Source organism: Henckelia pumila, chromosome 4 (assembly GCF_033568475.1).
Source record: "Henckelia pumila isolate YLH828 chromosome 4, ASM3356847v2, whole genome shotgun sequence".
Classification (NCBI taxonomy): Eukaryota; Viridiplantae; Streptophyta; class Magnoliopsida; order Lamiales; family Gesneriaceae; genus Henckelia; species Henckelia pumila.
Window position 1 is genome coordinate 129287056 of NC_133123.1, and position 13236 is coordinate 129300291.

The 13236-nt window shown below is 39.6% G+C and overlaps 1 protein-coding gene across 1 annotated transcript; it reads left to right on the plus strand.

Moving 5' to 3' along the window:
* The first annotated feature begins 6394 nt into the window (after positions 1-6394).
* Positions 6395-8881, plus strand: LOC140861737 (uncharacterized). The gene is made up of 2 exons (XM_073264755.1): positions 6395-6405; positions 8233-8881. The coding sequence occupies exons 1-2, from the start codon at positions 6395-6397 to the stop codon at positions 8879-8881; spliced, it is 660 nt and encodes a 219-aa protein (XP_073120856.1).
* Positions 8882-13236: the final 4355 nt, after the last annotated feature.

A 13236-nucleotide genomic window follows, 5' to 3' on the forward strand; every position in this document is an offset into this window, starting at 1 on the left:
TGAGATTTCGAACCATTTTGAGTTGTTGAACTTTGGCTTGTAAGTTTGATCGTTGTTGTTGATCATCTATTTGTATCTGAACAGTTTCGTTTGGAGTTGTCAAGCCAGGAGTTAACAGCATTTGATCGTCAAGAGTTGGAAGAAGAACGGTAAAGAGATTTTCTTTGAGCCGTTGTTGTTTTTTAGGTTGTATAGTTTTTGATACAATCTTTTGTTGTAGCTTTTCTAGAGTTGGAACTACTTGCATTGAAAGGTAAAAGCAGTCATTGTTAGCGGGATAGCATACTTGGGACAGTTGGTTCTCGAGTTTCCCTTAAAAATCACATACTTGCATCTATACTTGTTCTAGAATTTGGAACTCGTATTTTGTTGATTGATTGAGCTTTTGTTATGTGGCTTATGTCTTATGCTTTCTTATGCATTCATCTTGAGCGAACTTTGATTTCAGCGGGCAGAACAACCCATTTTGTTTAGACGTTTTGGGGGCTATACTGTGAGTGGCCAGGGTGTAGAGGTTCACCTAGATTCAGCATACTCCTTATAGTCGCACCAAAGTCTAGGGGAGTGGTGATATGAATTCTTAATGTATGGAAGAAAAACACGACTATATTAAAATCGTACCCTCAATCCAATAACAAAAGAAATCAAGAAATTTCCCGATCTTGAAAACAAGTAAGAAGTTTTGGATTAACCACCTCTAGCTTACAACGAAACTAGCAACAGTAATCACGAAGAAAACAATTGATCACAACGGGACCTTCAGAAAACCTGTTTTTGACAACCCACGAGGATAATCAATCGACAAACGCCACAAAGTTGAAAAGATATCTGGAATCTTGAGAGAATTTTGTATTGAGTAATCAATAATCTGGAATCTTAATTGTTATTATTAATAATGAATGTATATGTTGTATTTATAATACAACTACAAAATAATAAAAGATATCGCAAAATAATTCAAAATATAGCTAAAGATATCAAAGATATCTCCTAAAAGTTTCCTAGTAGGAATAAAACTCTCAAAAATAGAAAATAATGCCAAAATATCAAAAAGTCTCGCACACACACAAAATGCCGAACTGTGTGAGAGAGAGTGCAGGTGCGGGCGCATGTGGGCAGGCGCAGGCGCGCATAGGACTCTGTCCTGAAATCTTAAAAACAACGGATCAGGCGCGAGCGCGCGTGGGCAGGCGCGAGCGCGCATAAGGTCCTGTCCGCCATGCGCGGGTGCGCGTCAATAAGGCACGGGCGCGCATACCTCTCGGGTCTTGTCACCTTTTTTTATGTTTTCTTTGATATTTCCTCTACTCTCTTGAATTTTTTTGGACTTCAATAAGATTATAACATCCCTCCAAATGATCTTCAAGCATTCCAATGTCCATTATCAACGATTGAAGCGCATCTTTGAATTTCTTAGCTCGTCCTCTCGTAATCGGTCCTCTTGGCATCTCCAACGGATCCTTAATCACTTGATCAACAGGCGAGCTATCCATGATCGCATCATCCTCCCCTTCTTGAAAAGGATTTGTCCTCAAATCTTGATCATCTCCTACATCAAATGGAGACAAATCAGAAACATTGAAAGTAGCACTGACGTTATAATCACCTGGTAGATCTAATTTGTAGGCATTGTCAGTGATCCGCTCCATGACTTGGAAAGGTCCGTCGCCTTTAGGTAACAATTTAGAACGCCGCTTCTCCGAAAAACGCTCCTTCCTCAAGTGCAACCAAACCCAATCACCCGGTTCAAATACAACCTTCTTTTTACCTTTATTTGCTTGTTTTGTGTATTGCAAGTTCTTTTTCTCAATGTTCGCTTTCACCTTCTCATGCAAATTTCTCACAAACTCAGCCTTTTTCTTTCCATCCATACTAACCCTTTCACTCATAGGCAAAGACATCAAATCCAACGGGGTTAAAGGATTAAAACCATACACAATTTCAAATGGTGAAAATTTTATAGTAGAATGCACACTACGATTATATGCAAACTCCACAAATGGCAAACATTCTTCCCAACTCTTCAAATTCTTTTTAATTATAGCACGCAACAAAGTTCCTAATGTCCTATTAACAACCTCAGTTTGACCATCCGTTTGAGGATGACATGTAGTCGAAAACAGTAATTTAGTACCAAGATTGCACCATAATGTTTTTCAAAAGTAACTCAAGAAACGAGTATCTCTATCGGAAACAATACTCCTAGGCATGCCATGCAATCTAACAATTTCATTAAAGAACAAGTCCGCAACATGAGATGCATCATCAGATTTATGACAAGCAATAAAATGAGCCATTTTCGAAAATCTATCAACCACCACAAACACAAAATCCCTCACCTTCTTAGATCTTGGTAATCCCAAAACAAAATCCATCGAAATATCTACCCATGGTTCACTAGGAACAGGAAGTGGGGTATACGATCCATGCGGTTGTGTCTTAGACTTAGCTTTCCTACAAGTCACACATCTCTCACAAATACTCTCAACATCATGCTTCATATGTGGCCAATAAAAATGTTCATGCAGAGTAGCATAAGTTTTAGCCACACCAAAATGCCCCATCAATCCACCCCCATGTGATTCCCTAACAAGTAATTCACGTATGGACGATTTAGGAACACACAATTTATCTTCCTTAAACAGATATCCATCATGCATGAAAAATTTATTCTTCGGACCATGCAAACATGACACATAAATCTCACCAAAATCATGATCATTGGCATACAACTCCTTCACATACTCAAATACCAAAAACTTAGAGTCCAAAGTAGATAGAAGCACATACCTTCGTGATAGAGCATCTGCTACCACGTTTTCTTTCCCTTGCTTGTACTTGATAATATAGGGAAAAGTCTCCACAAACGCCACCCACTTGGCATGTCTCTTGTTCAGCTTTTGTTGTCCTTTGAGATGTTTCAAAGACTCATGATCCGTATGAATCACAAATTCTTTTGGCCTCAAATAATGCTGCCACGTTTCAAGAACACGAACCAAGGCATAGAACTCTTTGTCGTAGGTACGATAATTCAAGGACGCTCCACTTAGCTTCTCACTGAAATATGCAATTGGTCTCCCACCTTGCATCAAGACACCTCCAATTCCTACACCTGACGCATCACATTCAATTTCAAAAGTGTTAGAAAAATCAGGTAATACAAGTAAAGGAGCATTAATTAATTTTTGCTTAATAATATCAAAAGACTTCTCTTGCTCCTCGCCCCAATGGAATGGAACGTTCTTCTTTATCACCGCAGTCATAGGAGCCGCCAAAGTGCTGAAATCTTTTACAAATCTCCTATAGAAACTTGCAAGACCATGAAAACTCCGAACTTGGCCAATTGAAGTAGGCGTTGGCCAATCTCGAATTGCACTTACCTTGTCCTCATCAACTTTGACTCCTTGAGCACTCACAACAAAACCAAGAAACACAAGTTCTTTTGTACAAAACACACACTTTTTCAAATTAGCATACAAATTCTCAGCCTTTAGTGTGATTAGCACAATTCTCAAGTGTTCAACATGCTCATTCAAATTTTTGCTATACACCAAGATATCATCAAAGTATACCACAACAAATTTTCCAATATAAGCACGCAAGACATGATTCATCAATCTCATAAAAGTACTAGGTGCATTAGTTAACCCAAATGGCATAACCAACCACTCGTACAATCCATATTTCGTTTTGAAAGCAGTTTTTCACTCATCTCCTTCTCTCATCCTAATTTGATGATAACCACTTTTCAAATCAATTTTACTAAAAATGCTAGAACCATGCAATTCATCCAACATATCATCTAGCCTAGGAATAGGATGCCTATACTTGATGGTAATATTGTTAATGGCTCTACAATCAACACACATTCTCCATGAACCGTCTTTCTTAGGCACTAACAAAACAGGTACAGCACAAGGAGACATCGACTCATGCACAAACCCCTTATCGAGAAGTTCACTTACCTGCCTTTGTAGCTCTTTTGTTTCCTCCGGATTACTCCTATAAGCTGGACGATTCGGTAACGCACTTCCGGGCACAAGATCAATTTGATGCTCAATTCCCCTCAAAGGTGGTAGTCCTTGAGGTAAATCCTCCGGAAATAATTCTTCAAATTCCTGCAAGAGAGAAACAACATTGCTCGGAAGATTTCCGGCTATATCATTTGTGTTAAGGAGAATCTCCTTATAGAAAATCAACACAAGTGGAGTATGCACATGTAAAATTTCTCGCAACTCACTCTTTGGGCCATGTATATTTTTTTATCGGCCTCTTTCCTCTCAATTTTTTTCTCATCTTTTTTTCTTTCATTCTTTTTTTTCTAAGGCCATCTCACTTTTTTGTTCACTTTTTTTTTTGGCCTCTTCTTTCTTTTTCTTTTGCAAATGATCCTCCAATATTTGCTTTGGAGTCATAGGCAACAATACAACATATTCCTTTTTCATAGTAAAGGAATAACGATTTTTAAACCCATCATGTGTCACCTTCCTATCAAATTGCCACGGTCTACCCAACAAGATATGACACGCTTGCATAGGCACCACATCACACACCACTTCATCTCCATATTTCCCAATTGAGAAAGGCACCACAACTCGCCTAGTCACTCTCACTTCAGAACTATCATTAAACAACTGCAATCTATAAGGTTGAGGATGCTTTGAAGTAGGCAAACTCAATTTCTCAACAAGCTCGCTACTTGTGACATTGGTACAGCTACCCCCATCAATGATGACACTACACACTTTGTTTTTCACAAAGCATCTAGTATGAAACAAATTTTCCCTTTGATTTTCTTTCTCTTCCTTTTGTTGCACATTCAACACTCTCCTAGTCACCAACAACTCTCCAACGACTGCCTTATATCCCTCGTCATCGGGATCCTCCAATGCAGGTATATCATCATAATTCTCCTCACTCTCCGATTCATCCTCACCACCATCATTCACAATCATTATTTTTTTGTTAGGACACTGACTAGCAATATGACCAAGACCTTGACATCGAAAGCATTTAATGTCCCTGGAACGATTATTAGGAGTTTCAGATTTACCTTGCACTCCTTGCTTTGGTGTTTCTTGCTTGGTGTTGATTTTTGGTTTGGACACCGGCTTGACATCCTCTCGTTTGCCAACGTTTGGACGCCAAGGAGTAGAAGAACCCACAACAGTAGAGTTTCGACCCATACCTCTCCTTTTGAGTTGTTGTTCCACTTTCATGGCCAATTTCTTGAATCTCCCTATTCAAACCACATAAGAAACGAGCCATAGTTGCTTCACGATCTTCTTCAATATTAGCTCGAATCATGGTGACCTCCAACTCCTTGAAGTAATTCTCAACGCTCTTCGAACCTTGCTTCAAATTTTGTAAACGCCTAAACATATCACGATAGTAGTAATTAGGCACAAATCTCTTCCGCAATATTTGCTTCATCTCCTCCCATGTCTCAATGGGACGCTCTCGATTCCTCCTCTTAGAAGTAACAAATTGATCCCACCAAATGAGAGCATAATCCACAAACTCAAACACCGCCAGTTTTATTTTTTTCGCATCATTGTAGTTGTGGCAATCAAACACCGATTCAACTCTCATCTCCCACTCCAAATAAGCCTCCGGATCGGATTTCCCATGGAACGAAGGAATCTTCATCTTAATCCCACTAATATTCCCATCCTCTCGACTCCCTTCGATGTATCTTCCTCTCACAGCTCCCCTTTTATTTCTTTCACCCTCATGAACCCTCCTATTTCTACCCCAATTTTCACCCAAACTCTCTTCATCCTCTCCACCATCATCATCTTCCTCAAATATTTTCTTTTTATTTTTACCATCACCTCCACTAACTTCAAGCTTATCCAACTTCTCATGTATTGGCCCCAAAGCCGCCATCATCATCTTGGTCAATTCATCCATTTGACCTTGAGGAAAGTTTTGGCTAGAAGAACTCATCGTACCTGCAAGAAAACGTTAGTAATAAAATTACCTCACACAAATTCTCACAATTCACTCCAAAGAATTCACTCAACCACTCTTTTTTTTTCACTCAATTTATGCAGGCTTTTGCTTTATGTAGAATTCAATCAAACTTTCAAGTTTACAACTTGTAGACACTTGAAGATTGACTCTCGAAGACTGACAAAAACAAGATGAAGAATTTTTATGAACACTCGAATTTTGACTTGAACCCAAGGATGAACAATTGACAACAAGTTATCTTGCTTCTTCAATATTTCTTTTTTTTTCTTTTTTTTTTAAGCTTTCGATCCTTTCTTTTTTTTTTTGATCGATTTTTTTTTTATTTTTATAACTTGTAGCACAAGACACGATACTTGGATAACAAGTTTGAAAGAAACGACACAAAAATTCGACGAAGGAAATATTCCAACGAAGAACGATGAAGAACGGGTAAGAAGAACGAAGAACGCGAAGAACAGAGATAGATGAAGATAGATACTTACTTGATTCAAAACCTTTGCTTTGATACCAAATGATATGAATTCTTAATGTATGGAAGGCAAACACGACTATATTAAAATCGTACCCTCAATCCAATAACAAAAGAAATCAAAAAATTTCCCGATCTTGAAAACAAGTAAGAAGTTTTGGATTAACCACCTCTAGCTTACAATGAAACTAGCAACAATAATCACGAAGAAAACAATTGATCACAACGGGACCTTCAGAAAACCTGTTTCTGACAACCCACGAGGATAATCAATCGACAAACGCCACAAAGTTGAAAACTTTGATAAGTTTGATTTTTTTGGGTAAGCAAAAGCTTAATAAAATTCTAGAGAGAATTTTGTATTGAGTAATCAATAATCTGGAATCTTAATTGTTATTATTAATAATGAATGTATATGTTGTATTTATAATACAACTACAAAATAATAAAAGATATCGCAAAATAATTCAAAATATAGCTAAAGATATCAAAGATATCTCCTAAAAGTTTCCTAGTAGGAATAAAACTCTCAAAAATAGAAAATAATGCCAAAATATCAAAAAGTCTCGCACACACATAAAACGCCGAACTGTGTGAGAGAGAGTGCAGGCGCGGGCGCGTGTGGGCAGGCGCGGGCGCGCATAGGACTCTGTCCTGAAATCTTAAAAACAACGGATCAGGCGCGGGCGCGCGTGGGCAGGCGCGAGCGCGCATAAGGTCCTGTCCGCCATGCGCGGGTGCGCGTCAATGAGGCGCGGGCGCGCATACGTTTCGGGTCTTGTCACCTCTTTTTATGTTTTCTTTGATATTTCCTCTACTCTCTTGACTTTTTTTGGACTTCAATAAGATTATAACATCCCTCCAAATGATCTTCAAGCATTCCAATGTCCATTATCAACGATTGAAGCACATCTTTGAATTTCTTAGCTCGTCCTCTCGTAATCGGTCCTCTTGGCATCTCCAACGGATCCTTAATCACTTGATCAACAGGAGAGCTATCCATGATCGCATCAAGTGGGATACGTGGCACCACCTCGATTGGGAGAGTCGGTGAGTCGTTACGTGATCTCATCCTCGGGATCCCAAAAGCACAACAACAATCCCTCGTTTATCAGAATCGATATCCAAATTTAAAGAAATGCATTTCATTACGTTGATATTTATTACATGTTGCCTTGGAAGCATGTTTATTGATTGCATTACTTGTTATGTTGCTTTTACTGGGAGTATCTTTCTCACCGATTTATCCGGCTGTTACTTTGTTTTGTATGTGTACTTGGCAACATGTGGGACGGGATCAAGTCAGCGAAGACCTGGTTAGCAACAAGAGGGAGAGTTAGTCGTGGGACTCGGTTTAGAAGTCGTATTAGCTTGACAATATAGTTATGTTTTGAAGCGTGTTTAGAACTCGAACTGGGATTGGAGGTTGTCTTGCATGTGTTTAGAACTTGTTATGTTTTATATTCGGCTTGTAATAGCTAGCACCGATGCATGTTCTATCCTGCTGAGCAGTTGAACAACTCTATTAGTTCTTGTATTGTATGTTGTTGTATTTGTGTACCAATGCATGATTATGTTGTTTGGGCGATGATTGTTGCACTCTCCCGAGCTTTAAATATACTTTGGATTGTTTTTCGAAGTAGGAACAGCAGGAGTAGCGCGGCCGCGCCTCTGGATGGCACGGCTGCGCGGCAACCAGGGCGCCGTGCGCGCCCGCGCGGCCCCTTCCCATTTAAAAAAAAAATCTTGGCTTTTAATTCTTGCTTGTTAGTTTACTCCTTGATTAGATGTTTAGAACCGAGGTCTCACAGTTTTGCCCATCGATTACAACTGACATTGGTTTCTGCAGCCAAAGATGTCAGTGTTGTTTGGGAATTATTTTTTCATTTGGACAATATTGTCAACATTGTCACTTCTTCTACTAGGAGTATTGCTGAGTTACATATTGCACAGAGAAATGAAATTGAGCATATGTTGGAAATTGGAGAATGTGATTTTGGAAATGGGGCCAATCAGATTGGTAATTTGCAACGAGCTGGAGCTACTCGTTGGAGTTCTCATTATGACTTGGTAAAAAGCTTTATAGGTATGTACTCTGCAAATTATAAAGTTTTTGAAGTTTTTAGTGAAAATTCTCCAAATAGAAGAGCTAAGGCTGAAGTTCGATGGATTTACAGAAACATCGCAAGATTTGAATATGTGTTCATTTTGCATTTGATGCATAAAATTATAAGAACAACAGATACTCTTTGTCAAATTATTCCAAGAAAGTCTCAAGACATTTTGGCCTACGTCTATGTGATTAACTATCATCCAGGGAAGGCCAAGGGGATGGCTGATGCACTGAGCAGGAAGTCAGTAGGGTTGGAACACTTGACAGTCCAGAAACCGTTGTTGATGGAGATGCAGAGGTTCGACTTGGAGTTTGTGACTTGAGAGGTATCGGTTAAGTTGGCAGCCTTGACTTTATAGTCGACCTTGAGAGACAAATACGTGAGGGACAACAGTCTTATGAGCAGCTGATCAAATGAAGACAGAGAGACGTGGAGAGGGGCAGTGATCTGTACACAGTCGAGGATGGTATCGTATGATATCGAGGCAGACTTTGGGTTCCAGCTGATGACACACTGAGACGGGAGGTTCTGATCGAAGCCCACCAATATTTGTATTACATCCACTCAGGGAGTACGAAGATGTACAAGGATTTGCAACGTTTGTACTGGTGGCCAGGTATGAAGCGTGATATTTTTAGATTTGTGACTGAGTGTCTCCCGTGTTAGCAGGTGAAGGCAGAGCACCAGAGACCAGCTAGGATGTTGAAGCCACTTCCCATCCCGGAGTGCAAATGGGAGAATATCTATAATGACCCGCACCGTGATCATCTACTAATCCAAACTTAAGCATGAAATTAATCAATAAAATAATCTTAAGGAATTTAAAGTAAGTCAAATACCAGATAAAAAAAACCTAGTGGTCAACCTTGTTATCCGGCCTTGGTCACCACCTAACCTCCCTGTCCCCGGGAGAACTACCTGCAACTGCCCCATGGAATAAGGCATCCAGCCAACAGAAAACAACCGGAAGTGAGCCTAACATGCTCAGTACAAGAGTATGAGTATACACTATTATATGCGCATGTATGCAAATGAACTGGGTATCAAGACACGAGGTCAAGAATATCTGCTCAAGAACAAACTTGGACCCTGGTATGTGCCACGATGAACCGTCGCTACAGGAGGTGACCGACATACCCCGATGCCCTGATGGCAACCTAACACAAGTACACGTGTCCAACCAATCATCAGTGAACTGACACGAGCTCATGTGTCCAACTGATATTGGTGACCTAACACGAATCTATGTGTCCAACCATAAACCGACAGGATAGGGTAAATATCCCAATACCGGATATCACAAGGATTCAGGCTCAATATGCTCATGTATGCAACATACAGTCGTGACATGCTCTATATATAAAGGCATATAAAACATGCAATCACATAATCCATGCAAACACATAATACATGCATACTCAATCTAGATATCTCAAATAATACTTCCGTACCTTACTAAGGCAGATCCTAGAAGCTCCCCCTCTAGGTCCAAGCCTACCATGCAGCACTACAACATAAAATAACCATGCATTACCTAGCATGCCAAACATCACCTAATAGGTTCTAAAAGCCTTAATTAAACTATAACCTACTCCATATTTCCTATAGGGAACCAAAGCCATACCTTCGTCCTTCGTCAGCCCGCCGATGACGCATGCCCCAGAGCCTGGGCATAGCCTAGCTACGACCCCTGGATGCCTCGCCAGAGCTCCGCCGCCCGGCTGTTACTACGGACACTATCCGCTATAAAAATACTATTTCCTACTCCAACTCTTAAAGAAAGAGTCCCGAAGCCCTAAAAATAGAACAATTACCAGGAGAGGAGAGGAAATTGCAATTCCAAATGAGAGCCTTCGGACCCCTATTTATAGGCCGATTTCGGATCGTCTGAACCCCTCTTCTGACGGGTCCGGTCCTTGCATGATGTCCACGTTGCATGCAGGACAAGTTCGGATGGTCCGACTCCTCTTCGGATTGTTTGATCTTCAACGTCTGATACACCTGTAGAAATCCTTTTGACATCTGTCCCGAAGGAATTTGGACCGTCCGATCCCAAAATCGGATTGTCTGATCTAACCAACTCCTGAACCAATTCAGAGCCTCCGAAGTCCCTTGGGTTCGGACCCTCCAAACCCAGTTCGGATCCTTCGAACTTCCCGAGCCCAAAATAAGCCCATTAAGCATTTTCCGAACATTTTGAATCCAATTCCTTGTTCTGATAGATCATATTGAAATCCCTTAGTCATGTTTTATCAAATCTAAACATGATTAGCAACTTAATCTTGTAAAAATGGAAATGGGCTACTACAATATCAACATGGATTTTTTTGTGGGATTGCCGAGGATAGTGGAAGGTTTCAACTCTATATAAGTGATAGTGGATTGTCTTACCAAATCAGCCCACTTCTTTCCAGTTAAGATGACCTACAACACGAGGAAGTATGCCAAACTGTACCTGAAGGAGATTTTCAGGTTGCATGGTATCCCGGTATCGATCGTCTCTAACAGGGATCCACGTTTCACGTCCGGTTTTTGGAGGAGCTTGCATCATGAGTTGGGTACTAGGCTGAACTTCAGCACAACTTTTCACCCACATACAGACGGTCAGTCGGAGAGAGTAATACAAGCATTGGAGGACTTGCTGAGGGCATGTGTGTTGGATATTCGAGGGAGCTGGGATGTAAAGTTGCCATTGATCGAGTTCACATATAATAATAGCTATCAGGCTTCTATTGTGATGGCTCCCTACGAATCCTTGTATGGGAGAAAGTGCAGGACTCCGATTCACTAGGATGATGTTGGAGAGAGATTTGAGATGGGACCAGAGATCGTAAGGTAGACTGCTGAGATGGTAGTGCAAATTCGTCAACGTATGAGGACCGCTCAGAATCGCTAGAAGAGTTATGCAGACATGAGCAGACGCGATTTAGAGTTTGTAGTGGGTGATAACGTTTTCTTGAAGGTGGCTTCAATGAAAGTAGTGATGAGATTCGGAAAGAAAGGGAAGTTGAGCCTCGTTTCATCGGACCGTTTGAGATTTTAGAGCAAGTGGGGACTTTAGCCTTTAGATAATTGTCTTTACCATCCCATATTTTTGCAGTGCATAATGTGTTTCATGTTTTGATGCTTCGGAAGTACATGGCTAATCCTACACATGTACTAGATCTCGAACCCCTGCAGTTAGCAAAAGACTTGTCCTACGAAAAGAGGCCGGTGCGTATCCTCGAGAGGCAAGATACGAGGTTGAGGAATCGTGTGATTCCCATGGTTAAAGTACAGTGGTAGGAACATCCAGTGGAGGTGGCTACATGGGAGTTGGAGATAGATTTGCGAGTCAGTTATCCGGAATTATTCGATAAGTCAAATTTCGGGGACAAAATTCTTTTTAAGGGGGGGTAGAATTGTAACGCCCAGGAAATCTACTGACTGACCTGACCGCATGCATGATATAAAATATGATGTTTTTTATTATTTGAGTTATTTTAAGGTTATTGCTATGTAATAGAAGTAAATTATTTTATTTTCAACGTTTGACGTATTTTGGGATTTTTAAGTTTTAGAGGACGACGGTTGGAGGCTTTCAGGTGAAGAGGTATCCGGACAAGATATAAGGTAAAAGATATTATTTTTGTGATTTTTGGGGTTTAATTAGTTATGGTTTATTTTTATTTCATTTAAGAATAGATCGGACATAAATGATAAATTCAATAAAATTAACTAGTAGGGTGATTTTATGATTTTTGGACCGGGTAGTGTATTTTTACCAACATAGTATTTAGACTACTTAATTAGTATTAGATAATATATTAATCAAACTTAAATATTAAAATAACTAATAGATAATATTAAATAGTAAATTAGGAAATTAATAACACAAAATAAGAAGGAAAACGTTTAAAAGAAAAAAAAACATTTAAAAAAATATTAAGGAACGATCAGTAGGAGAAAAAAAAAAGAAGAAGAAAGGGATTACGTGAGGCAGATCGGGCGGTTAGGGTTTTAATCTTGGCTTCCGATCGCATTACGGGCACGCTCCGATCTTTGTTTCGTCTCCAAACCTTCGAACTCTACGTTCTAAGGCAAGTTTTAATCCATTCTTTGACTCGTCGATATTGTCATATATTTTTCAAAGTGTAGTTGATGTGAATTTGATTGAAATAAATTGATTTCTTGAAGGATGTATATGTATATGAAAGTTTGAAGGATTGTGTGTGTGTTTTAAAGTGAAATAGCAAAAGGGTTTGCAAAAATATAGTATTTATACATTAATGTTCACGTATACAGTATTTATGCATGAGCAGTACACGTATTTGTGTGTACTCTGTGTGTGCTTGATATGTGTGTGTGCGTCTATGAGTATGTGCGTGTGTATGTGGATGCATGAATATGTGTGTGTGTGTGTGTGTGTGAGTTTGTGTGTATTGTGTGTGTTTAGTATGTGTATTATATGTTTGTGTGTGTGTGTGTGGTTCATATTCTTGGTGTATTCGAGTCCGTATTCTGGTCGGTTTTGCTTGGTTTTGGTTTTTGTGTGTGTGTTCAATTTTTAGTGTGCGTGAGCATGTGTGCTTGCATGTGTTTTGGTGTGTGTGCATGTGAGTGTGTGTATTATTTGTTGTTGTGTGTGTGTTCTTGAATTGATAATTGAGATAAAGAAGTGAAGAAAATATTTTATGA